This window comes from Exophiala mesophila (assembly GCF_000836275.1).
Source record: "Exophiala mesophila strain CBS 40295 unplaced genomic scaffold supercont1.6, whole genome shotgun sequence".
In the NCBI taxonomy this organism is placed as follows: Eukaryota; Fungi; Ascomycota; class Eurotiomycetes; order Chaetothyriales; family Herpotrichiellaceae; genus Exophiala; species Exophiala mesophila.
This window is the reverse complement of record NW_015622509.1, coordinates 41,196-67,925: the sequence shown is the minus strand read 5'-3', so window position 1 is coordinate 67,925 and position 26,730 is coordinate 41,196. Positions and strand designations below refer to the sequence as shown.

Below are 26,730 nucleotides of genomic sequence, written 5' to 3'. Positions count from 1 at the left end.
GGGGGGGGGGGGGGGGGGGGGGGGGGGGGGGGGGTTTGCCTCCATTACAGTTACGGAGTACTGTACATGTTCACGGGAGGCAGGAGAGCCAAACAATGACGACACGTTGTACAATTGCCTGGTTTTCACCTGAAAAATTACACTCGAGCTCCGCACAAATTCCCCAGCTGCCAGGCTTTGAGCACGTTCTCAAATTGTAATGACTAGGCTCTTCTCAGCCACTTCTTGATCCAGTTTCATGATGTCACGCTTTCCCTCTCCCAGATCCCAAGTGGCCACAAAGGGATTGAACCACCTGACTGTGACGTCGAAACTCAATTGCCATCATCAGACCAATCTCGAATTCTCCAGGACTGGGCGCCGCGACTCTACCAGTTGCTGCAAAGTGTGCCTGAATCATGAACGCGGTTCTTGAGGCCTCCTTCAACATTGACATGTCGTGAAATCAAGCTATTCCCGTATCTACAAGGCTCTCAGCAAGCCAGCCTGCAATGTTGAGCTGGGAGCTGCGTTTGCTGTGCCCCGGATTCTCCATCCGTGGGGCTCCCAGCCAATCACCTCCAAGGAAGAGATATCGCTTATCAACCACACATCACACACGGAGTGGATTTCCTGCGACCTCAATATTTCTTTCATCGCACCGCACCGCAGGACAACATCAAGGTCCTTTCACGGTCCACGCCTAATCAGCGTTACCTGCCCGGTTTGTCGTGAGACACATTTTGACACCGAACACTCAATGGCTTGTACATACCAGATATTATTGATCTCGCTTTCGTACAACATGCAGTCCCTCACGAAACAATAACACAATTACCCTCTCACTTGACACCGTTGATCTTTAAACCCAGTCCTAGGTCAATGCCCGATTCTGAATTATACCATTGCCCTTCTCCTGTCTTGAAAGACCCACATCATGCCTGCCTCACGTGAGACATCGCCCGAGAACGACGTCTTGTCCATGTTCACCGAGATAGTTCCAGTACGGGACAATAAGCAAGCCGCAACCACATCCATCACATTTGGCCATCTACTCCCTCCTACGACGCCCCTCGTATTGCACGAAGACCTCCAGCAAGGCTGTGGAGGCCAACTATGGCCTGCGGGCATGGTCTTGTCAAAATATATACTACAGAACCACAGCACATGTCTTCGGGGGAAGAAGATCGCGGAGATTGGTGCAGGAGGAGGCCTCGTGGGATTGGCAGTCGCGCTTGGGTGCGAGATGGACGCTGGACAGAAGATTTACATCACCGATCAAGTGCCCATGCTGGCTCTCATGGAAAAGAACATTTTATTGAACAATTTGCAGGACAAAGTTCAAGCCATGGTCTATGACTGGGGGACACCACCCCCTGCCGAACTGGTCGCAGCAGCACAATGGCCGGATGTTGTCCTCGCGGCTGACTGCGTCTATTTTGAGCCAGCCTTTCCGCTACTACTTCATACCCTGACGGATTTGATCGGTCCCCAAACCACGTGCTTCTTTTGCTTCAAGAAACGGCGCAAGGCCGACATGCGTTTCATTCGAGACATGATCAAGAAGTTTGCTGTGACGCAGGTCGAGTATGACGACAAGGAGCAGGACCAGAGACATGGAATTTTCCTCTATCGGGTGACCAGGGCGCCGACCACCGGACGCTGATAGGCTCATAGACATGCATGCTACGACTTGTTCCACGCCTACTATTGCAAAGTCTCTTGATGTGTACAGAGCAACTTATGGGACGGAGGAAGAGAATAAAGCCATGCACGAGATTTGAGAAATCGAGTCGTTTTTTATTCTTGTCTGGGATTCAGGGTATCGTAGTCGTACAGATTATGGAAACAAAAGAAATGTTGGGATGGTGCATCCAATCCATGACGCCGTGGCTCTCGGCTCGAGGTGAAGCTTCCATTCGGATCTTTGATAATGGTACAAATGGTACAAATCAACGCGGATCAAAACAAGTCGGCCATATTAACATATTTCTCTCGATTTCGCCAGGCTGGATGTAGAGATTCGGACCAATAGTCCCATCGGACCGAGGGCGTGGGCAACTTGATGCGGAACTGCGGTGGGTGGTGTGCAGCCTAGAAGAATCTTCGGGTTCCCCTCCCATCAGTTCCATGCATGCGTCTTGTCCCCGCAGCTTTCTTGCCAGGGCGACGGGTCAAGCTTCCTCTGATGCGCATCATGGCACCGGAAACCTTGTCGCCGATGCTTGTTTTGCGACGCGGTGTGGTACGGGTGGTCCTGGTGCGAGGAGTGCGAGCAGAGTGGGTGCTTCGACCAAAACGGCTCTTCCGCGCAGGGCGGGCTGTGGTGGTGGTAGCGGTGGTTCTAGGCGGCCCTCTGAGGCGTTGCATCAGGCTGGGTTTGGTCCTGGTAGTATGACCATGTCTGCTGGTTCTGGCTGGGTGTCTTGAGGTGGTGGCATGAGTGGTGGTTGCGGGACGAGTGTGGAATCCGAGAACCATATTGTATAGTGGATGTGATGTGGGAATTGGTGGTGGATACGATGGGTATTCGCGGGTTTTGTTGCTTTGCTAGTCAATTTGATGGGGAATGATTACTCTTGAATAATAAATTCTGGAGCTAGAGTACAGGAACAATTGAGGTCTTTTATCACCAAGTCACTCTATCTTCAAAGCCAAGTTTCCCATGCTCTGAGATTCGAGTGACGACGGGCGACGTCATTGTCGATATCATCTTCGATTTTTACATACGACCATCTTATCTAGAACAGTGGCCACCTGGTTAGTGTAGCGCGGGACAATAATGGTAGGGACAACAAACGACTTTCAGTGGCTGCGTGGCTTGAACCGTCGAGAAAGCAGGTTTCTGGCATGGAACGTTGAGGTAGATGGAAGAGATCTACAAGACAGACCCAATCAAGACCCATGATGGCCGCCACAAAATCAAGCTTGGCTGACGCAGGTGTTGCGATGGACTTCTACGTACCACCTGTTCAACCATCGAAGTTTCTGCATCTCGATCGCACCGCAATGTTGGAAATCTCATTCAAAATCGAATGGGGGTTAGCGATTGCGAAGATAATACGCCATTGTTGGCATGGCTGCGTGGCCTGAACGGAGAATATATAGTTAGGCCAAATCCCCGCGTTTGGTCAGCTACCACGTGCTGGTTTACATATGAGCCTCCGGAGTAGAGCGATGTGAGGCATCATCTAGTCTCCCTTTGAACACCTACAGATTCTTAATTCTTACTTAATCTCTAAGGCAATATCCTGGTACTTGGTTAATGTCTGCCTCCTTGATCTTCGTTTGATCTTCCATCGATTCAACATCCGCAAAAGACGATGAGTCAAAATGCGGAATAGACCTGGGGACCAATACACTTCAGCCACAATACACTCTGCAAGCGAGCCAGGTTGGTCTATCGCCTTCCCGATCATTGCTCGGTCACATGCAACAGTCATTGGCCCATTCTTGATCGCGATAGAGAGCTGAATTATTAGTCATTATTAGATGAACTCATCTCTATAACCGTCCCGCCCCTGACATAACCGCCGGTATCCGTCCGAGGGTGCCAAGATATGGACGGAGCGCAACAAAAAGACGGACCGGGTGGGGTCACTACGCGCGACTTTTGTAACCTCATCTCACTTGTCCTCGCTACTTGTTATCATGAAAATTTCCTGTCCAATCGAGGTTTGCATATTCCACGGTTATGTCAACAATATGGACTTGGAAAAGTACCGGCCCTTTACGATTAGACGCGTGGCACATCATCCAGAGGTTGGTAACTAAACCTTCTCCCACTGCATAACTTTGTGCACGGTAGCAAAGAGCCGCCCGGGAGACGATTTTGACAGAGCAAGGGCGTGTAGCGGGCCTGACTCACTCACAGAACAATAAAAGAAAATTTATCATCAAACACCTTCCCTATCACTAGTGATCTGCTCCACAATCCCGCTGGCTACCTTGATGGCGCGGTCCGATGGATATAACACCCATTGCGCCCTCGTAAACCCCTGGACATCCCTCTTCTCCTTCTATCCCTGCTGAAGCTTTATGAGTTATTCTGAACCCTCGGTTTGTATAGCGCACACACGCTTATTCTCTCTGCCTTTATCTCTGATCCTCAGGCCGATCTTTCCAGACCTCTGAATTGATTTGCCCTGCTGACTCTCACCCGTCCTACGCCATGGCACCAAGCGCCGTGTCGCCCGTTTCACCTCCATCTCCAACATTGGACAGCACCGCCAAACTGACCAAAGCGGGCACCCTTACTACCCTGTCCCAGACCATCTCGAGCGACAGCCCCGGAGTCGCGGATCTCGATGCTTCTAAACTGTCCATCACCCGGACTCAGAACCCTAAGGTAGTGCCGGCCCCGGACTCCCCAGAAGTGTGGTCACAAAATACTACCACCGACCACATGTTGACTTGTCGCTGGACCGAACAATCTGGCTGGGATGCCCCCGAAATTCTTCCATACGGTCCCTTCTCCATCATGCCAACTGCGTCCGTATTGCACTACGCTACCGAGTGTTTTGAAGGCATGAAGGCATATCGTGGCCAGGATGGCAAGGTCCGCCTGTTCCGCCCTGAGCGTAATTCTGTTCGCTTCCTCAGCTCCGCTACCCGCATTGCCTTGCCTGGCTTCCCTCCCCAGGAGTTTGTCAAGTTACTTAAGAAACTTGTGGGCGTCGAGGCTAAGAAATGGCTCAGCGAGCCTGGTTCTTTTATCTACATTCGCCCTACCATGATCGCCACTGCGCCTGCTTTAGGTATCCAGAAACCCAAAGAAGCTCTCTTATACATCATCATGGTCCTGTTTCCTAATCTCGGTGGGCCCAGTCCGACCGCTGGACCGACGCCCACGCCATCATCCCTCGACAAATCCTCCTTGGGGATGCGTCTTCTTGCCTCCCGCCATGATATGATCCGTGCCTGGCCTGGCGGCTTTGGGAATGCAAAAGTGGGCGCCAACTATGGACCAACATTGTTAGCACAAGGCGAAGCTCGCGCTCGGGGCTATCACCAAATCTTGTGGCTCTTTGGCGACCAATCCTACGTGACTGAAGCCGGGGGTAGCAATTTCTTTGTCTTATGGACTAACGCAACTACGGGCCAGAAGGAGCTGGTCACCGCTCCGCTCGACGACGGCACCATCCTCGCGGGAGTCACGCGGGCCTCGGTCCTGGACTTGGTCTCGGCCACACGGCCCGACATTCAAATTGTCCAGAGGCCATTTACCATGCAGGAGATGATTGATGCTAAATCCGAGGGCAGATTGATCGAGGCATTTGGTGCAGGCACCGCTTTCTTCATCGCCCCCGTGGCCGATATCCATTTCCGAGGCATCGACTTGACCTTGCCTCTGGGCGACGGCGTCCTGGGAGGGGATGAATTCGCCATGTCCATTAAGAACCAGTTGATGGACATCATGTATGGTAAGGTGAAGCATGATTGGGCTGTAGTGGTTGACGAGATCGACTGCTGATTCAATCACTGCGGACTGCTCGCATGGCCATGGCTAAGCTTGTCAATATATCTCAACCATCCACCCAAATCTCACCTTATATCCGGTCGTGGTGTGAATTTATCTGGTATATAATCAAAACTTTCATAGATCAATGATAGAGCATCAAGGCTGGCCCGGCCTTCAATTCTCAGCCAGAACGCTTCCACCTCACCACCCCTTCGTCCTCGCTATTCTCCTCACCGCCGCGTTGCCTGTGATTGAGTCACCAGCCCGCTGATATGGTGGCGGGTCTATGCCTTTACGCCTCGACAAATTTCAAGTCGTGAAATCGACCAAGGTTAGAACCTGAGTATACAGGCACTCGGCTTATTGATTCGATCGAGTCCTATCTTATGGCTACTCGTGGGCAGCTACTTGATGTGTCTCCTCCACGGCCATCCATCTTTCGACCAATCGCTCTGCCGCGAACCTTGACCAACGGTTTTGTCCATTCGCAAGCTGATCTCTCGCCGTCGACCACTATTCCATAGTCATCTGTCTGATCCTTTACCCCAGCCATAAGCCGCTGCATCAATCAGAAGCTGTCGTCCACCCCAGCCATTCGCAATCTCGCTTGGCTAACTAGCCATAGCAACATGCGCCTTATATCAATCTCGAGAACGGCCACCATGTCTCTGGTCTTTCAGCCAGCAGCTCTGCCCAAAAGCCTGTGCAAGGACCTGACTCGATTTGAACCATTGTTTTGAATTTTTGGTGAGTATCCTGTCGAGCTTCAGGGTGAATGCCTGAATAGTCTGCGAGTTTAGTTAGACCGAGGGATGAACAAAGGATGATACTACCAACCGCGATAACTCGTTGACAGCGCTATCGCGTGCTCTTTGAGCTCTGCCGATCTTTGTTGTGTGGTGCCCGAGGCGTAGTCATGTATCTTTGCCCACTGATGCGGTAATCATGCCAGCAAGAAGAGGTTTGATGCTTCCCTAGTGGTAGCCTCATCTGTTAATGCTTGCCATCATCCTGAACGCCTTCTAGCGGATTGTATGGCACGCCGTGGGGTGGGCCGTTTGGTTGAGGTCCATGGTTCTGCTGATGCTGAAAATTCTTCTGGGGGATCTGTGGGTACCCAGTGCTCATCGTTCGATGACCTCCGGTGTACCCTTGCGCCGCACCATAATGATGTCCGCCGTACCCCCCACGAGGGCCATTCATATGTTGTTGTTGATAGTTTGATGGGCCACCTTGGCCTGACATGCTGTACATCATTGGCGGTGCAACTGGGTAGCCTTGCTGGGATCCTTGCTGCATCATCGCCGGCGCAACCCGCTGAGGGCTGGCAAAACCATTCTGCTGTGGATGGACATGACCGGAGCTAGGGGAGTACATATGGACCTGGGGGCCGAATTGTGGGGGGACGCCCATGTAGGGTCCACTGGAGGCTTGCTGCACCATCATCTGTGGACCCATCTGTCCCACTTGTGCGTGCATCATACCAGGAGTTCCAGGATAATGTTGAACTTGCATGGGCATCTGCCCTGCCGCAGGTCTGTAATATGGTTGACTCTGTGGGTACACCAGTTGAGCGTGATGGTTCATTGGAGAAGCATAGGCCGAAGTCTGCCGGGATGCAAGACTGGGAGAAGGATATACACCAGAAGTGACCGAGCCGAATTGCACACGATGACCTGCATCCTCATACTGAGGTGGGTAGTGATGAGGAGCACCATGATGGCCATGTTGCGGAGTTGAGATGTGGGGGATGTTGGACGGTCCGCTAGGGATGACACCTGGTTGGCCAGGAAATGCTGGGTGTTGAGCTGGGCCCGTGCCAGCTTGTGCAGGAGATGATGACAGTCCACCAGGGCGTGCGAATGCCTCTTCATAGGTCTTCTGGTCATTCTGGTCCCTCACGGTCCAGCGTGGCCCAGTCTGGAAAGCATTGGGAATGCCACCATTATTGGTGTAGTCCTTGAAAGGCTCTTCCGATTTTGAGTCGGAGCGGTCATTGTCTCCTTTCATTCGGACGATTGCGTTGAAGTCCTGGGAAAGTGATGGTCTGTCTGTTGGCGATTTCGGCTTTCTGCCGGCAAAAAAGGCAGACGGACTGGCAGTCCTGGATACAGAACTGGATCTCTGAGCAGAATTGGGACTCGAGGGCTGCAACGCAGTTCCGGATGGGCTGAATGTGGCTGCGCCGGCATTAGGACGAAACTCGGATGCCTTGACGTTGAGATTGAATTTGTTGGATACGACAGAATTTGGAGTAGGAGCAGTCGAACGTTGGGGACTCCTCACACCGTTTTGCTCAGCCAAAGGTCCCGCTGGGGGAACGCGGCCGCCGATGAGCGGAATGGGGGCAGGTAATGGGTGCGACGAGTTCGTCTTTCCTCCTTGTTGGCTAGGAAATCGAGGAGGATAGTTCGCGCCGTTGTTGCGTGGGTTGGGATAACCCATGGTTTGTTGTTGGCTCAATGGACGATCGGGTCGACCATTTGGAGGGAACCCGCCACGTGTGCGGTTGAAGGTTTGTCGGTCTGGCAGCGAAGGCTGTGCAACAGGAGCGTCAACCTTGCGAGGGCTTGAAGTATCAGGGGACGCGACAGGAGAGGCCATTCTTGCTGAAGCGGAAGTGCTTGAGCCATCATGTTCCTTCTGGGCCTTTTCAACAATTGCTTCCTGTTTCACGGGATCCTTTGCTAAAATGCCTATAAGATCGGTCGGAATAGGCGTTTTCAGCTTGAACGTCTTGGAAAACCGAAGTAGCTCGTTCAATTTGGCTGTCCGATCTTGACTTGCTTGTGCTTTCCTCCTCTCAATGACGCGTTGCTTTTCGGCGTCAGCAAATTGGCGGAATTGGTTCAGAACCTTGACCTCGACATTCTCGGTTGGGCCTGGTGAGGTCGGACCAGTGGGGGTCGCAGAATGCGCGAGCTGAGCCTCGGTGTCCTTTTCCTTGTCTGTGGTGTCTTCGATGGACGTCTTCGGTTGGGCTGACAAGTTGATGGTGGAAGGCTTTTGGTCTGTGGTCGTGGCTTCTGTTAGAGTTGCCGCGGACACGTCTGTTGTGGCCGATTGTGCAGTCCCTGCCTCTGGCTTTTCGGGGGCGGTCCTTGGGTGCTGAGGAGGCGCCAACTGTGAAGAAATGATAGCCGGATCAATTGGTGCTCCCGGGACGGTGGCTTGGCCAGTTGGTGCTCGTCGTGCTGGAGGAGTATACTTGTTTGTTGCTCCTCCAGGGAGAGGTTGAAATGTCCGAGTCTCACGGCGGACTCCACTGTATTTGTCCTCCTCATCTTCGCCATCATTCCCCGTAGCCTGACCACGCTCCTCACGAACGTGGGCGATTGTAGATGCTGTGCCCTCAATTTCTCTAGCCAGCCTTTCCGCCTCCGCCTCCCTGGATTTGTAGGAAGGAGCGGTGCGGTCGATGGTGGTAGTGTATAGGCTCTCGTCATAGGTACTTTTTGCGCCAAAGAGCTGGTTATTGACAGCAAACTGATCCCACGTGCCCGAAGAGGCAGATTGTTCGAGGCTGAAGTCAGTTGTATCTGGGCCTTCAGGAACCCATCTTTGAAGCAGTCTTTCCCCTCGGTTTTGATTGCCAGAAATATCAGCATCGGTCTGAAAGGCAGAAGACGAACCTGTGAAACGTTAGCCTGTTGAGATGGGATTAAAAGTGATTGTTGGGAAGGGCATACCGTTTGCAGCCTTGGTGGATTGAGCAGTGGCAAAGTCGGGGATCGATACATCGGTGATTTCCTTGATGTCGACATTCAACGCATGATCGGGACTCGCGCCAATGAAGGCCGCTTCCAGAAATGCAGAACCATTGCCCTGCGCTGCGTGTGATTTTCTGACCATCTTTAAGGTTATTTTAGACAAGCCATTCTGAGGATTGGAGCCAGAGAGCAAGCCCTCGAACCTGTCGCCATTCTTGACCGTGACAACGATAGTCAAGCCCTGGCAAGGATTGTTAGCCACCATACCGGGTCAGACACAGGGTGGAGACGTACGATGGCGGCAGCAAGAATGAATGATAATCTTTCATGGGCCTGTTTGTCCGAAATACCTTGATCTTTCTGGCCGACGAGTCTATTGTTTGTCATGTTTCTCGGCTGTGGGGTAGTTCCATTTTGCTGTGTAGCCATGGCAGTTCGGTGAGAAAACGAGTTGGTGCCAGAGCCCCAAGCTTTCTGTGTGATGGGTCGCCTACAGCACAGATGGAAAGAGTTAGTACTTTGATGTCATCGTTGAGGTAGGAGGTGTATGAGATGGATGATGAAGATGGAATCAAAGGTAGCGAGACTGAAAGTGAAATCTTGAAGGACGGTGAAGGGTAGGTAAACAGGTACTGACCGTGGTGCTCCGTCGACGGGGCTCTGTTTGCGACCTTGATCCGCAGCCTTCGCGTTGTTGTTGGACCTCATCGTGTTTCTTGCCTGACCATGACTGTTCTGCGAAGTGCCGGAATTTACGAGGGCGATGGAGGAGGTTGAGGAATTGGCAGTGATACTGGGCGCAGAGGCCATCAGTTGCAGGAGGGACGCTGGCAGAGTCGCACAGGAGAGAAACGGGAGCTGATTCGACAGGACCAGCCAGTCAGGCGGCACCAGAAGGGAGGAAGACAAGGCAGCGTAAGAGGATATACAAGTGGTCTGCAATAGATCAGGCAAGCGGTGACAGAATCGATGTCTAGCGGCGTAACTTGAACGGTGCGGTGATGCGAAGATTCAGGTGGAGGTGTGAGAGCACGAGCCTCAATTTCAAAAAAAGGTGGAAAATGTCCCAGACGGGGTGCAGGAACCACCCAAATGCAGAGGATTCGGGGAAATTGAAGAGCAGTGCAAGTCGAGACAGGTCAGGCCAGGATCCAGAGAAGGAAAGGACGAAACAAAGGAGCTGAAGCAGCAGTGTCCAGTCCTTTGGGTGTCAGATGGAACAAGTGGCAGTGAAGCAGACTGCAAGACAATTGCAGGTTGAGGGTAAAGGGCGAAGGTCGGAGTAGGAGGGTTCGTTTTTGGGAAGTGATAGTAGGAGAGAGCAGAGAGCAGAGAGTAGAGAGCAGAGATGCAGAGAAATCAGAGAACGGAGGCACACCACCGACTGTTTGGGGGCAATGGGGACCCAAACTGTACGGAGAGACTCCAGCAGAGTGTTGTAGACTAAACCAGGAGTGCCAGGTGAGATCTCCAAGAGGCTCTTTGCGCCTGGAATTGGAAATTGGAGGTGGCCGAGAGTCCCCTGGTCCCTCGTCCTCAAGCTGAGGACCTACCACCCAACCCACCAGCCGTGCCAGTCACGCCAATGAAGCTCTGCGCCTGGACAATTCCAGGGGAGTGTAGGGACAGGAAGTGCGCAGCAGCGGGAGTTGATCCTTTTGGTTCCCTCCCACAACCACTACGTGTCTACCTGCAACAATCAAGAAAGTCTACGAGTGTACTCCCTAACTAGCCACATTGTCCAAGTATTGTATGTAGATGGTAATGAGCAATGGCAAGGTGATACTGTAGTGATATTAATTGAGAAGAGCTAGTGGGCCTGAAATGTTGATCGCTATTGACTTGTTCCTTTTAATAAAATAATACCCACAAAGACGAAGAATATTAGGTCAAGGCAACATATTATTGTTTGTGCGGACCTTGGGCTGTTCCCTCTGCTCCTCTCGCAGCTAGGGGTTTCCCTTGGGATTTTACCTGCCTTGTGAGTCGAGTGCCTTGCCGTGGGAAGAGGCTTGGGCCTTCTGGCCAAACACGCCAGACCACATCTTCTGAAGCCAGCATACGTATGCGTATCAACCATGCACGAGTAGGGCGCAGGTGGAGGAGGAGCCGGGACCTGGAGGAAGGACAACCCCAGGTACACACCTCAGGTAGGTACCTAGGTAGGTAGGCCAGGAGATTTTATGGAAACTACCTGGTAGGTACCTAGTACTGCCTACCTACACTACACTACAATTCAACAAAGACAAACATTGGCATGGTGATTTTTACGTACCCACTCCATGCCACCCCAAACAGGTGTCAAAAGCGCAATATCGTGTCTTTTAGAACAAATGCCGCCTGTACTGGTCACACACCCACACAGCAGTTTGCTGCAACATTTGTTGTAACATGCATTCAAACAATTCGACGCGGAACCACTCAATTCACTACTGAAGTGGGGTTGTGACATGGATCTTGGTGGGAATTCTGAGCTGGGCAGGGACTGATCTAGTGGAACGGCACGGCGGAGATCCCTGTTGCCGTAGACTAATGATGATGGAGAAGACAGCCATTGCGTGGCGCAACAAGGGAGGCATGGCTCCGCACCCCGTCTTGTCTAAGGAATGCTCACACTGGACTCACAGCTTCATCGCTCTGCCCACAACAAGCACACACCCACATGAGAATTAGGCACAATAGACCAGTGCTCATCTTGACCGACTGAGAAGTAAAGAGGGATAACAACGCCACATCATACCCATCATGTTTGTCCATACCAGCCCTGAACTGGTTGCCTTGACCCTCCATGTGCCCTATGGACGTCAACTGAATCTCTCCCATCTATCAATAAACCCCCAGTTTGCCAAATCATCGCCATTGGCCGGACCTGAGTCTGCACCGGTAGGTACCTACGGATATCCATACAGCAGTACTGCCCACATACCCTGGCAGGCTGCTGAGTCGGATTGCTTCGCATTTCGCTGACTCCACAGCTCATCACATACAGCACAATGTTGGGCCACTGAAAGAAGGAAAATACAAATTGAGCTCTTATTGCAAGTGTGTCATTGTAATCGTACCTTGCATTCCGCCAGTACATTAGAACTTAGCCTCGTCTGACAGTCTTGCCGACGAGCATATGAAATTGCTCAAAGTGCGAGCCCAAACACACCCATCCGAAACGGCCAAATGGCTTGCTGCAACGAATCAACATCTTGACAAGTCGGAGGCAGTCAACTCGACGCCAGCATCGACAATGCTCGAGAAGGCAAGAATGGTCCTCACCACCACATGACGCCTTACGCCTTACAACGAGACAGTTGGCAAGTCCCGGAAGGTAGACAACGTTGTCGTTGTGGGCGGAAAACATGATGTCAGATCCACGTAGACATCATCACAACCTCAACGAATTCAAAATCGCCGAAGTCATGGAGCGATACTGGTTCATCCCGCCTTGGACCTTTTTGAACTGGATGCCGTGTAGTGAAAGTAGAGGAATCTTGACAATTGCAATCTCAAACTTGAGTACGAGTCGTTCCCCTGTATCATCTTGTACTTTCGTCCTCGTGGCAGCTCCGTCGTGTGGCTGGTCCGCCGTGCGGCCATGGGGGAGATAGTCCTCGGACCCTTCAGAGTTGGTAACAAAGCTCTGATCTGGGTGTCGCCGTCTGGTGTGATGCTTCGTTAGCCGCTCACGATCGTCTCTGATGTCTTCCTTGTCCCGGCCACGGAACGCCCCACCAAATGAAATTCGTCGTTGATGACCCGAAGTCACGCGCCCACTCTTCTCTTCATCGGCAGGTTCTCGTACCCCTTCCAGATTGATACTTGGAGCATGTCGACAGGAAAACCCTCCCTTGATTACGGAATACTGCACCCCTAGCTGGTTCAACACACGAATAATGTCTTGTCGAATAAATTCTGGAGGCTTGCTGCTCGTCGTTGACGTCGAGAACAAGCCCTTCAGACCAGCTGGCTTAGCGATGCCGATACTCGGAGTGTCAGGAAGCGCTGGAGTATCCCGGTTATCCACATCATGCCGCAGGTCTGCATCGGTTTCCTCGGGAAGGTTGGCTTCTCGGTCACGTCGTTCCTCGTGTCGACGCCGTCTGGCTTGGATACTTTCCTGTCTTGCGTGGCCTAAGGATCTGGTACGTGCGGCATGTGGCGTGCGTGGCGTTGTCAATGGACCGCCGCTGGAATCAGGCAGGTCGACAAGTTCAACACCTTTACCGGCTCTGGTAGCGTGGACACTCGACTGATCCGATCCGCTTGTTGGTGGAGGTTCAGCAGCCAGGAGTGGAGATTCGTTACCTGACACGCCAGTGCTGTGAACTCGACGTGGTCTGTAATCGGCAGAATTGACACTGGTAGACCTTCCAAGAAACTTGCCTGCTTTCGTGAGCCCTCCGCTAGCGCTGAGAAGTCCCTCATGCTGCGGCTGACTGCCCCCTTGATGATGGGTCGATGGACTGGGGTCTCGTCTGCGCGAGCGGCGAACCGAGAATGATTTACGAGGCGCGGTCGCCGAATCTTGCGGTGGCTGAATATTGAGGGCTGGGGGAGCAGGTCGGTCTGACTCCCGATCCTTATATCGTCTTGTGCTGAACCTTCGCAGTAATCCCAAAGCCGTCCCTTCCCTCTTCGGAGGCTGATCTCCGTGAGGAGAAGAAAGCGTGTTCGAAGCTTGGCCTGATTTTCTGTCACTAAGTTCGACAGACTTGAGTCCCTGCAGAACGTCCTCATCTTCTCCGTTCGTGCGGGCCCTAGGCCTAGCTCGACCGCCGGTGGCCTTCTCTCCGGGCATCTCTGGAGCAAAGGTGTTCGTGTGGGCAGCTTCAGGTGATGGCAGGCCGGGCAACTTGATAACCTGATCGCCAGAAACATCAGGGAGGCCCAAAGCACCTGGATTATGTGCCCTCCTTTCTCGGTCACGTTTCTCTCGTGCTAGATAGTAAACGGAGACCAATGGGCTGTATGCATTGAGTGGGTCCTGGCCTCGGATCGCTTCACTTGAAGGGGTAGTCAAGCCTTCCCGGCTGATCGAATTGCGGCGCTTGTAGAAATCGAACACACCACGTTTCTTCTCCGAGATACTTGAAGGGTGAGAGAATTCCTCTCTTAAATTGCGTCGTACCGCGTTTTGATAGTCATCAGATTCGATGATCCTGGTGAGTTGATCCGTTATATAGGCCGCGGAACCAAACTCAAAGCCCTGCATCTTGTCAATCACCTCGCTATCGAGAGGTAGAGTGAGTGGCTCGCGGTGGGCGAGGCAATTGTCAGGAGCAGAGTTGAAGCCCTTGGTCATCCATGGATGGTTCATGATCTCCTGTAAAGTGGCGCGTTCTCGTGGGTCCACGACGAGCATGCGAGATATGATGTTTTTGCATTCTACGGAAGGTTAGCATAGTCTCTGCCATGGGAACTGAGGACAACGAACCGGCAGTAAGCCACTGGGGATAATCTACCACGCCTCGTTTGATTTTGGCGTGAAGTTGAGGCATGCTCTGGTCATCAAAGGGAACTTTGCCACACACCAGGACGTACAACACAATGCCAAAACTCCAAACGTCAACCTCGGGGCCGGTGTATTGGCGGGCCTGCAAGAGCTCCGGAGCGGCGAAATATAAGCTCCCGCAGAATGTCTTGAGGAGACTTCGGGGAGAGTAGAGATTGCTCAAGCCAAAATCAATGATTTTGATGTCGCCAGTCTTGCTGATTAAGATGTTCTCGATCTTGAGGTCTCGGTGGACAATGCTGTTTCTGTGACAATAATCCAACGCACTGGCGATCTGACGGGCAAACTTTCTTGCTTGTTTGTCTTTCAGCCTCCCATGAGCGATGATATAGTCGAGCATTTGTCCTCCGTTGACGTATTCAAACAGCATGTACCAATGGTAGTTTGTTCGTTGAACGTCGATCATTCCACATATGTAAGGGTGTGATAACAAAGAGACCATTGCAGCTTCTCTAGCAGTTCGGATTTCTTTGGAACGGTCAGCCCTTTCATCCCTGGGATTCCCATGCTCGTCAGCAGACTGTCTCGGCACAATCTTGATGGCGGCCTGTTCTCCTGTCTCAATGTTTCTGGCGAGTTTGACCTTTCCCATGCTTCCTTGGCCGATGGTCTTTCCCAGAGACCACGTGCCAGTCTGGGCAGTGATTGAGGTGCGTCTCCTACCCACGGTGGGGTACGGTTGTGATGGGCCAGGGTGTCTATCAGATTCTGGACGTGAAGGAGGGGGAGGTAGCGCAGATGTTCCGTTGGCAGTATTGGATACGGCGACAACATCCTGGCTGCTTCGTCTAGACGCAGGGCGGGAAGAAGGACGGGTGTCTCCATTGTGATCAGATCGACCATCTCTTGAACTTCGCCGGGACGTGGAGGGCTGCCGTGCCATATTGGACTGCTCATAATCCCTTCGGGCGACACCAGCCAGGGCATTTGGACTTGCTTGGGGAGGCGTGTCGTATGTGCGAGAGTGGGAGCGATGGTGGTAATGAGATGGCCTGGAAGTGGTTGACCGAGTCCTGGAAGGCTGGGATGGAGAGGGAGCGACGTATGTGGACGGAGGGTTGCGGGAGGAAGAATGACTGCGGACAACCTGGGGGGATTGTTGCGAGGTCGCGGTAGCCATGATGGAAGGGATGGCGATCGTGCTGGTGAGATCGGTGGGATAGAGGATATGGTGGAAGGGTGGGATTGTCCCCCCAAAATGACAGGAATGTGGTTGTTTTGAGGACCCAACCGATGGGTTCACGGTGCTTCAAGCTGACTTGAGGGTAGGCAGGAGCCGCAAAGCATAATCAGGGAGACCTGAAAACTTGATGAATTGGGGTTGAGGAGAGCGAGGGATGAAGATCGATGGAGGTAGATCAAGTTGTCTTGATCAGGACATTTGGCTTGGAGAGGCTGGGAGCAATACAGTCATACTGGATGAACATTGGGGTCCTGTGGGAAGCAGAAGGCCGACAGAGACACAGATGAAGATGACAGGTCAATCCTGTGTCTAGCTGGTCAGATGCAGGAAGTAATCAGTCAAATGAGTCGACAGTGTTGATGTTTCAGGCACAAGAAGAACGCTGATGTGAAAGGCGGAGTTGGCAGTTGGGCGCAGGCCAGGCTGTGGTTCACAAAGAGTCGAAGCTTGACGGGTGGACGTGGACAGCGTAGTGACTGGCGCGATGGGGTGGTATGGGTGATGGGGTGGTATGGGTGATGGGGTGGTATGGGTGGTATGGGTGGTATGGGTGGTATGGGTGGTATGGGTGGTATGGGTGGTATGGCGGTATGGTCGTGATGGAATTGATCCACTTCCAATAATAAATACCTAGGTAAGGTAATCAGAAGGCGATGATCAGACACACAGATGGGGGAGCCTTGTTTGCTCAAGCCTCTAGGTAATCACAGGACTGAGGGCCGAGGGGCCGATGCGGCCTAACCGTGACAATTTACGGAACCAGGGAAGCTTGGGATTCCTAGGCTGGTTCTCGGGTTCTTGGGTCGAAGTAGAGAATAGGTCAGATCGGCCTATGGCGGTTTTGGGTAGGTACCTAGGTACCATTTCACAACAGTACCTCCTTGTAGGTAGGTACCTATAGAGTGTAACTCCTGGGACCACGCCTGCTAGACGCCGAGGGCCCCTCAAACAACGCGTCCCCTCACCCAAGACTTGCTTAACTAGGCGGCCTAGGGAAGTTTTAATGAGACGTTACCTACCTACCTAGAATGAATGTACCTACCTACATATCTACTAGGTACGGGTACCTAAGGTACTGTAGGTAGGTAGGTACCTAACACAATTTAAGGTGCTCTTGTCTTCGGCCTTCAACCTACCAATTCACTGCCAGTCGTGCCTCTCAGCGCGGGTGTTATTGGCTGACAGTGAAGGTATCATAGATCGCTAAGGAACCATGAGCAGTTCGTGAGTTATTTACTTGTGGGCTTAAATCAAGCTCTTAACAAGCGGATTCTACTTAGCTGCAAATGTTTGGTCGGCGCAGATGGCCTTTTTTGGTGACTAAGTGCCCAAACAATGGACACATAAAACACCAGAATGCTTGGAGATTGGAGGTACCTGTGGCGGCGTTGGTGACAGCAATGGCCCCATGGCCCCTCAGCCTAAGTTAGAGGAGAACTTGACCTCTTGCTGATATCGTCAGGTGATGGGCGACTGCGTCGAGAGGCCGAGGGGCCAGTGTCGTCGTTTACACAAGGGACCCCTCCTGTCGTCTGTGCAGCCGCGTACTGTGGGCCCCTTAGCCTGACTTTGGTGACATTATCCATACAGTAGTACTGCATAGTACATTAGGTACTTCTACACATATTTCTCCAACCAGCACCAACATTCGACGTTCACCTGGTTCAGCAGATGCGGCAATTTCACAAGAAGCTTGGTTTCTGCAACGCCTCGTCCCACCATTTTGCGTATACTCATGACCGCACAGGTCTCATCCACCGGTCTTCTCCGTCGAATTATCGCTGAAATGCTCGCTACCTGCGAAAATGGCTTCCAAGCGACCCCGCCGAATCTACGAGTCAGATGCCCTTGAACACTCCTCCCCATACACATTCTATGGAACTCCATTACCGCTCCAAGAAGACGGCACTCGTGAAGATGGTACGTTTGTACCAATCTGGAAGCAAGAAGTGACGGACGAGCGAGGTCGGAAGCGCTTACATGGCGCATTTAAAGGAGGTTTCAGTGCTGGGTAAGCATCTCGACATCTCGCTGGCCAAATTGTCATGACTAAACAGAACCTCACAGCTATTTCAACACAGTCGGTTCCAAGGAAGGATGGACCCCATCGACTTTCATCTCCTCGAGACAGAGCCGAGCAAAAGGCGGCCAGTCCTTTCCCCAACAAAAACCCGAGGATTTTATGGATGAAGAGGACTTGGACGAGGCGGACGAACATAGACGCCTAGAAACGTCAGGGGATTTCGCTGGTTTTGGTACCGCTCAAGATCCAACGCGCAGAGATGCTATGGTTGAACTATTCTGCCGATCTCAAGATACTATCGGCGTCAGACTCCTTGGTCGCATGGGATGGCGACAAGGCCAAGGTATCGGCGCCCGAGTTCGACGTTCTACCAACCTCCGGGGATCACCCGGCTCAGAGCATTTGTTCGCCCCAGATGACGTGGAGATCATTTCGATGGCCCAGAAAGCAGACAGAAAAGGACTTGGCTACAACGGCCATCTCTCCGACGGTGGAGCAATAAGACAAAGCATCTCCTCCCCAAGTTTACGAAAATCTGGTTCTGAGCACTCGTCTGACGAGGATAATGGCCGCCTACAACTCTTCAGGCCCAAGGGCAAAAAGCGAGCCCCGAGGTCCAAAAATGGCATTGGAGTCGGTATTCTCAATGATGAAGGCTCAGACGAAGAGGACCCCTATTCGATCGGTCCCAAGATATCGTATGGCAGGGTGATCGGCGAGAAAAAGGCTAAAACCAAGGCTAGGGTCCGCGGCCGTGGAGGTACTGCGAACCCAATCATAGAGAGCAAATCCACCTTCACTGCGCATCGGTTCGGAAACACGAAAACACTGTTGCACAAAGGCCATGACGGCCGTCTACCACTTGATGGGTTTGTGCTAGGAGAGACGTTGGACGCATTTGGTGGCCTGAACATTAGCGACGAGCGCCGACTACCGCAAGTGGTTCCAGATAACTGGAAGTCGTCAGTGTCTGTCCTTCCAGAAAGTGATGGCTCAAGCTATCGGTCAACCGCTGACGCCGCGAAAACGTCGGAACTGACAGCTAAGTCTCGGGCAGGGCTGCTGGGCGAAACCCAGTTACCTGGAAGATCAGTGTTTGACTTGATGACGCCAGAGACCCGCATGCGTTTGGCCGCTGCAGCTGGCCGGACAGATCTACCATCAGCTGAAGTTGTACCCGAATCTGAGGTTAGATCTGAAGATGATATGCCCACCTTGAACCCTGAGGTAGCACGGCAAGCACTCCAACGGGAGGTCAATGGCTGGATGCCATATGCGGATGATGAGAATAAGCGGAACCGTTACCGAGCCTATCTGGAATCACAAGCTGAATCTCGACAGCTCAAGTTCGACCAGCAATCGCTGAACTGGCGAGAAGGTACAAATAAAGAGGACTGGATGGTGGAACTGCATGAATTTGCCCGGGCGGCCCAGGTTTTTAGGCCCATAAGTGGACTGATGGCTTCTCGTTTCACATCCTCGACGGCACTTGACCGAGAGAGAAAAAACGAAGCACAAGAGCCACTACTCAGCCTGCCACAGGCGAAGCCAGAGAATCCGGCAGAAGTTGCAGCCAAAATGAACATGTTTGGGGCTTTGACTCGTTCAGTAATGGCATTCCATCCAACCAGGCTGCTGTGCAAGAGGTTCGGATTGCCTGCGCCGGATCACTCGAACTACCCATTGGCGAATGATGGTCGTAATGCGACAGACAAAACAGAGGACGCTAGGGGGTCTGGAATGCAGTTCAGGTCATCTGCACCGGCCACGTTCAAGGACAACGCTGGGGCCGAAGCCGCGGATGACGGCCAGAAACGTCGACCTGACCAGACCAGTAGTTCAAAGGCATCGAACAATCAACCACAGGCAGGGATCCATGTTCATCCAACGGCTGTGAACCCTGACGAGAATGCTGCACTGGAACGATCAAAGCCCGGCCTGGAAGTCTTCAAGGCGATCTTTGGCAGCGACGACGAAGACGATTGACTTTCACTGACACCTAAAGAGACCTGACTTAGATGTGAATGTTCTGTCTATAAAGTACCTACCCTGATATGTACGTGAGCTGGCTGTCGTTAGCTTGCTGGCGATCTCTCACATGGAGCAAGAGAAAGGCGTGGCGATTTCTTGCCATTTTTTAGTACGAGGTTCACGGCCAGTTGTGTCTGTATTGAATAATAAGTAGTGGGCTACCCTAGGTACCTTAGGTACCCGAGTACGCATAGAGTACCACCAAGGAAATAAGAGTTCTATGGCGATGGCGACGGGCACTTTCTGCTATAAGATGGGTGAGGAAGGCAGTAGGAGTAACTACCTTACTGAGTAGGGGAAAGGATGGCTCAGCCTCCCCCACCTCCTACACTGTGTCCACTGCGTCCACCGTGCCCCTGGCTCCCTCCCCCTTCGAGCCTCAACAGTACTAGCTCCGTAGCTACCTACTAGGTACTTACAGCACTAATAATAATAATAATAATAATAATAATAATTGTCTGTACTAAGGAACTGATTCAGAGCCTTGCCCAAATTTGGGGCTTGAGCCTCATTTTGTCCCAGAAATCGAGTCATGGACCATAAGGACACCAAGTCCACTCACCACTCACGACATTTATTGTCCTCCATCACCACTACCACCTGCTCCTCCACAAGTTTCGTGTGGCGTCGAGTTTGTGGGCGCCATGTTCACCTCCTATGACTATTCGACCCTTCATCTAGCCTCCATCTAGCCTCCGATTGAACAACAACTGTACACTCATCCAATCCCATCGACACAACACCTCAGCCATGGCCCGTCGAAAACAGGCCACCCCGACACAAAAAACCCACGCAGGAGGAAATATGCGACGCCTGTCAGAAGAACCTCAACCACATACAAATCATATCAATGGCAGTACCATGTCCCTAGACAAGTCGCAAGGCGGTCATGCGCGAAACCGCAACCAAACCCCACAAGCAGGCGTACTCGCCCTCATAGTCTGCGTCGGAGGAATATATGCGTCCTTCTTGACCTGGGGCCTTTTGCAGGAACGCATCACCACTACAGCCTACGCATTCGATCACACCGCGCAACCTGTTCTAGAATACTTCAGGTTTCCTATATTTCTCAACACCGTTCAATCTCTCTTTGCCTTCACCACTGGCAGTGCCTACCTCGTCTACAAAACTCGGTCTTTTCAGATCCTCCCCTCCGCCTCAGCCTTGGGACCATTCTTTCTCATTACATTCACCACTACTCTGGCTTCCCCCTTCGGATATGCCTCGCTTGCCCACGTCGACTACCTGACCTTCGTCCTAGCTAAGTCCTGCAAGCTTCTCCCCGTCATGGCTCTTCACATCACTCTGTTTCGAAAGCGATATCCACTTTCCAAATACCTCATCGTCCTGGCCGTCACCGGAGGCGTCGCCACCTTCACCCTGTACCACCCACCAAAATCAGGCAAGCCCAACGCCCCCATCTCTCAGTCCAGCAGTACATATGGACTAGTCCTCCTCGCCATCAACCTCCTTTTCGATGGGTTGACAAACACAGTTCAGGATCACATATTTACCTCGCCCCACCGCTATGGCAAAACTACAGGCCTTCAGATGATGGTCGTCCTCAACCTGCTGAGCATCATACTCATGTCTGCTTACCTCGTCACAGCCCCATATGTACCTTTGACGCTCGTTCCTTCTTTCCTCCAACCTTCCCAAACCCACGAACTCTCCACCGCTTTATCTTTCCTTTCGCGTCATCCCACAGTCTTCTATGATGTCCTGGGCTTCTCCGCCTGCGGTGCTATAGGTCAGCTATTCATCTACGCCACCCTGGAGCGTTTTTCCTCTCTACTGCTTGTGACAGTCACCGTGACGAGGAAAATGCTGACCATGCTTTTGAGTGTGGTCTGGTTTGGCAAAAGCCTTAGCCACGGGCAATGGCTTGGTGTCACATTGGTCTTCGGCGGTGTTGCCGCCGAAGGTTGGCTCGCTCGCGTCGAAAAGATGAAGAAGGAGAATAGAAAGAAGATCCGATAACTAGAATCCTCTCCGAACTAGTCCTTGTTTCCAAGAGACTTGCAGCGTCTTCGCCCGATGATTGCATAGACCAGCGACGTGTGGTATCTTCATTGGAATGCCCTTCCGAGTGTCAGAAGCTTGCATGTTTGTGAACGTCTTGATGTCGCCAGGTAGATCCCTCCTGTGGGCTCCAGGATCTTCTTAGCCATGACCAAGGGAGCTCTTCAGTTATAGTTTCTCATAGAACATAGAAATCCCACCGACTGTTCAATATTTTGAAGCAAAGCACAATTAATTCAATCGTTTGCCTGTTGCGGGGTACGAATACTGCAACAAAAGTCTCAAATAATTTCAATCTCGCCATATGGAGGCCCTCTCGCAGCATATAGACACAGGATACGGGTCTAGGCTTGTGCTGGCGACTTGTACGGCTTGAAGTGTAGAAGGAAAGAGTGACAGGCCAACAAGGTGGGGCGAGAGCCTTGCTTACACAACGAATCCCCTGACAAGGCTGCAGATGGTCATGGCAGATTCCCAGCGAAGGACAAGAATAATGGAAGCAGGTTAGCCGATCCTGGCATATCTCAGCGCAGCCTTCTACCCTCAGCAGGAGATGCTTGTCCATCTAGAAGGGTGTGCAAGCGTTTCTTTGTGTTAGCCCAGAAATGGCACCTTACACCCCGGTCAAGAGCCCCATGAGCCTGCAGATGGTCAGTGTTTGAAATTTGCTAGAATCTAGACATTTGCACAATGCCTGGCCAAAATGGACTGTTATCCCGACACTTTTGTCACCCATAACCTCCCCCTCGTCGTTGTCTCCGGGCTCGAAGCAAGCGATGAACACACCCTGGACCCCTCGGGCAAGGCTCACAACTTTCTTCTGCAAGGCGGTTTCAGAGTCAGGACGGACGCAGCGCCAGTCAGTGGAGAGATCTCGAAACATCTGCTCCAAGCATTCCGTGACCTAGATGGATCCTCAGTCCCATGGCACGCCCAGGCGCTCGCTTCAAGGAGCAGCAAACCATGCAAGATATCATATACCGGGCGGGTGAGTCGGATCTGTTGGACGTCGAGAGGGCGCTCCGATTGTACAATGCGTTGGAACTGATGGGTTTTCAATTAGGTCTATACCCTCCCCCCACGCAAAGCCCCCCCTCCGCCGCATTCGCCACGTTTCTCACCCGCTGCTGTCAATGGGAGCCCTCCACCGCCTCTCACATTGCATTCTCCCATCTCTCCCCTGACGCCGAGTTCCCCTCTTTACCCGGACGGCATCATGTCACCATTATGGCTCATGAAGCATCAAACTAGATTGCCTTGTCTTTTCATTGTCTTTTTAGCCTTGACGGCAGATCCCAAAACCTCTTCACTCCAAGACAATCGACTCAAGTCCGAGATTGGTAATATCCGGACCGCTTTAAACGTCGCAAATTACAAGACCAAGTTGCTGGTTGTTATCGTTGGGTGTGACAGTGTAGCCTCAACCGAGCTTGACGACCGCTTCTCCAACCTCAAACGCTCATCTGGACTTGACTCCAAGAGTTTCCTTTTCTTACCGCATGGTGCATCTGCAACTGAAGTCCTGAACTTTGTCCGCTCCACCCTCTCTTCGTTGCACCCAGCCTGTCTTGAATACTACCGAGATCTTTCGAAGCACGTTCGTCGGAAACGAAATCGGAACATTGTACCACAGCCTACCGTCATGCCCCTCAACTCCTCTATACTCCCTTTGGCGGGATGGACAGTACGATATGAGTTCAAACTGGGTGTTCTCGCAGAATTCCGGCAAGAAATGGACGCTGCTTGTCGCAATTATGAGGCGGCATATGAAGCGTTGTTTTCGAGCGAGGTCATCGATGCGGCATCAGGAGGCAGCCTCCGTTTTAAAGAAGCTCGCTTGTTGGCAGACGTCATTGCTTTCCGTACCATCAGATGTCTCTTATGGAACGATCAAATCACTATTGCCGTTAGATCTTGGTCGGCTCATCGAGAGCGTGTCAAGGATCTCTTGCAGCGGAGAGGCAATGGGATTGAAGGCTATACATGGCAAGCTTGGCAAAGCACATGGACAAAAGCCATGGCAGACCTCATCTCCAAGTGTCGGGTGCCGATCCTTCACAGCATTAACCGCACTGACGGTAATCATCTGCCGGTATTTGCCCGGCTAGAGAACTCCTTGGCTCCCGGAGAGCGCATTTCCCCCTGGGAGCAGCTTCATCACCAAGGCTACTGGCTACATCTCTCATCTATAGCTACTGTAGCACGCCGGAGCTATGCCCTTCAAAGCTCTGAGAAGATTGAAACTCATTCAACAAGCCAAGCGGGACTTGGGTCGTCCTCAGAACTCGACGTTCAGAACGCTCGCCTGGCTCTTGGCCCTTATTCAGAGCTTCAACTGCCTGGCAGGGCGAACCATACCTATGGGCACGAGATCGTCGCCACTCTGGATTCCGCGATTGAGCACTTCACGGAGCGTGGCCAATTGCGCAAATCAGACCTGCTAAAATTCGAACAAGCCATCGAGTACGTTGAGATGCGATCGTGGGCAAAGGCAATTCAGATTTTGCAATCATTGTGGGAGACACAGTCGTGGAGAGAAGCAGGCTGGTGGCAATTGCTACAACGCGTTGCCTGGATCATATTGGACTGCCTTGCAAACTCGAGAAACTTGGAGTTGGAGATCCGAGTGTTGTGGGAGTCTGCCAATTGTCTGTTTGAGAGCAGACCAGGCTCGGGGGATGATCTTATCCTTGCTTTGAACAATGCCTCGACTGGCAGCGTGCCTACTTCAGTGTCCATTGATGTGGACGGATCCCTGTCACCTCTGATTCCGTCCTTCGCATTCTCTACCAACAATGGCTTCGTGGGCGAACCACTAGAATGTCAAGTGACTATTCAAAACCGGTCGAGGCAGACCTCTCTGCCCTTGCATCTTGACCGCGTTGAAGTGGCTTTCGAAGGTAATCTCCGAACCATCCATCTTGTGTCGCACGACTCGAAAGATGCCCCCGTCAGTGGATCATCTGTCGACTTTATCCCTACATTTCTGCATGAGGCGGCGTCAGCGACTATGGTTGGCAGTGAGAGTACCTCAACAATGAATCATTCAGAAACTCGTTTTGCCAACCTGTCGATTCCATCAGGAGCCACTCACATCTTCCAGTTTCCGATTATTCCTCGCGAAGCCGGTGCTATTGCTGTCGCATCCATTACGCTACTCATTCATCACGGCAATTTGAAACTGACAGCGAGATCGTGCGAATTTGAACATTCGACGGTTTGTTGGTGGGAGACAAGAAACAGAACACCTGTTCCACGTTTGTTGGGATGTGAGCCCAATACCAACAATACCGTCATGGTTCTGCCGAAGCTACCGAAGCTCCAAATCCATGCTCTGAACTTAAGAAAGGCATACTACACCAACGAAAGGTTCGTGATAGATTTCGAGATTGTGAATGAAGAAGTCGAAGCCGTCACTGGTGGAGTACAAGTGCAGATGATTAGCCCGGTCTCGAATGCTGCACAATTGGGCTGGGCGCATACGGAGTCGACTCATACGCAGAAGGAAATGTCAGCGAGTGGGACTGTCGTACTGGAGCCTCAAAGCTTGGGGGTATTGGAAGCGGCGGCACGTCAGACAGTGTCAATCCGGTTAAGGGACACGTCCATGGCGATAGACCATGAGATCGAGCTAATCGTCCGCTACCAGCTGGCTTCCGAACCGGAAATAAACCTGACAAAAACTCTTGCTATTGATATCCCAATCATCCGGCCATTTGAGGCCAATTACGAGTTTCAACCGCGCCTGAGCGATGAGCCTTGGCCACGATTTTTCTCAACGCCACTGTTGGAGGCTGACGCTTCCACCCCTCTGGGTCTCAAGCATCAATACGCAGTAACAGCAAGTCTGTACTCATTTGCCAGCGAATCCCTTGTGATTGAAGGTATTCTCCTCACGGCCAAAGATATTGTGGGAGGGGCTGTGTGCGCATCCGAAACTGGAGTGGTGAAGAAAGGCACCGAGGGTGCACAGCAAGGCGGTGCCGATGCTATTCGAACAATCATAAATCCCGAACAGACCGAGAGGTTTGACTTTGAACTATTGATACAAAAGCTGGTTCTGGGAGACCGACACACGGTTGGGGTGGACCTTTTACTAGAAATTGGCTGGCGACGACAAGATTCGGAGGAAGTGCATGCGACGGTGCTCGAAGTTCCACGCCTGGTGGCTGCCATGGCAGAACCTCGAGTCATCCTGAGGACTTTTCCCGTCTCGCTCGAATCAGAGTCTGCACACCGTCTTGAGTTTATGGTTGAGAATCCAAGCATGCATTTCCTGACATTCAACTTGGCAATGGAGGCCAGCGAGGAGTTTGCCTTTAGCGGACCGAAGACCACGGCACTCAGCCTGGTGCCTATGAGCCGGAGCGTGGTGGTGTACAAAATACTACCAAGCAGGGCTGGCGAGTGGATTGCAGTCAATATGAACGTCGTGGACGCCTACTTTGGCCAAACACTGAACGTGCTACCAGGAGATGACGGAGTTCGGGTGAACAAAAAGGGAGGAGTTTTGATCAAAGTGTAGAGTACACTGGGATGTCCAAATATTACCAATGCGTGTGATTACAGTGGTACTAGGACCATTTCTCTCAAAGGGGAGTCTAAGGTCAAAGAATGAAGTTAGAAACCTCAGATACGATAGCACGGGAGGCACCTCAGGTACATAAGTTATGATTCAGTACTGTGACGACCCGTGTGATTATACGGAAGAGGAAGGCCTCGGATCTGCCTGATATTTTTGGTGCCTGAGGAGATGGTAACTCTCAGCACGAGCAAAAGCTCTAGTGTTGCCCCCACCAACGCGTAGTCGCGCAAGCC

General features: G+C 52.1%; 7 protein-coding genes across 8 annotated transcripts; 5 read left to right on the top strand and 2 right to left on the bottom strand.

Annotated features, from left to right (window-relative positions):
- Window positions 1-465: 465 nt before the first annotated feature.
- PV10_07955 (uncharacterized protein) lies at window positions 466-2,030 on the top strand. The gene has a single exon (XM_016372920.1). The coding sequence runs from the start codon at window positions 917-919 to the stop codon at window positions 1,643-1,645; it is 729 nt and encodes a 242-aa protein (XP_016219831.1). The 5' UTR covers window positions 466-916; the 3' UTR covers window positions 1,646-2,030.
- Window positions 2,031-3,905: 1,875 nt separating this feature from the next.
- Window positions 3,906-5,631, top strand: PV10_07954 (branched-chain amino acid aminotransferase). The gene has a single exon (XM_016372919.1). The coding sequence runs from the start codon at window positions 4,151-4,153 to the stop codon at window positions 5,450-5,452; it is 1,302 nt and encodes a 433-aa protein (XP_016219830.1). The 5' UTR covers window positions 3,906-4,150; the 3' UTR covers window positions 5,453-5,631.
- Window positions 5,454-10,527, bottom strand: PV10_07953. 2 transcript variants are annotated; one of them, XM_016372918.1, is made up of 5 exons: window positions 9,788-10,527; window positions 9,445-9,640; window positions 9,130-9,391; window positions 6,278-9,072; window positions 5,454-6,228 (listed from the first exon to the last, which is right to left on the bottom strand). In XM_016372918.1, exons 1-4 carry the CDS (start codon window positions 9,958-9,960, stop codon window positions 6,434-6,436), a joined length of 3,270 nt encoding a protein of 1,089 aa, XP_016219829.1. In that variant the 5' UTR covers window positions 9,961-10,527; the 3' UTR covers window positions 5,454-6,228; window positions 6,278-6,433. The 2 variants fall into 2 exon arrangements, with proteins under 2 accessions (XP_016219829.1, XP_016219828.1); XM_016372917.1 differs by having other exon boundaries at window positions 5,454-9,072.
- Window positions 10,528-11,780: 1,253 nt separating this feature from the next.
- PV10_07952 (uncharacterized protein) lies at window positions 11,781-16,323 on the bottom strand. Its single transcript, XM_016372916.1, has 2 exons — window positions 14,576-16,323; window positions 11,781-14,526 (listed from the first exon to the last, which is right to left on the bottom strand). Exons 1-2 carry the CDS (start codon window positions 15,771-15,773, stop codon window positions 12,527-12,529), a joined length of 3,198 nt encoding a protein of 1,065 aa, XP_016219827.1. The 5' UTR covers window positions 15,774-16,323; the 3' UTR covers window positions 11,781-12,526.
- A 1,155-nt stretch (window positions 16,324-17,478) lies between these two features.
- Window positions 17,479-20,125, top strand: PV10_07951 (uncharacterized protein). Its single transcript, XM_016372915.1, has 2 exons — window positions 17,479-17,847; window positions 17,904-20,125. Exons 1-2 carry the CDS (start codon window positions 17,642-17,644, stop codon window positions 19,843-19,845), a joined length of 2,148 nt encoding a protein of 715 aa, XP_016219826.1. The 5' UTR covers window positions 17,479-17,641; the 3' UTR covers window positions 19,846-20,125.
- A 394-nt stretch (window positions 20,126-20,519) lies between these two features.
- Window positions 20,520-22,058, top strand: PV10_07950 (uncharacterized protein). The gene has a single exon (XM_016372914.1). It carries the CDS (start codon window positions 20,641-20,643, stop codon window positions 21,868-21,870), a length of 1,230 nt encoding a protein of 409 aa, XP_016219825.1. The 5' UTR covers window positions 20,520-20,640; the 3' UTR covers window positions 21,871-22,058.
- Window positions 22,059-22,615: 557 nt separating this feature from the next.
- On the top strand, window positions 22,616-26,641 carry PV10_07949 (uncharacterized protein; the record flags this gene model as incomplete). The annotated part of the gene is made up of 2 exons (XM_016372913.1): window positions 22,616-22,900; window positions 22,976-26,641. 2 exons carry the CDS (start codon window positions 22,616-22,618, stop codon window positions 26,435-26,437), a joined length of 3,747 nt encoding a protein of 1,248 aa, XP_016219824.1. The 3' UTR covers window positions 26,438-26,641.
- Window positions 26,642-26,730: the final 89 nt, after the last annotated feature.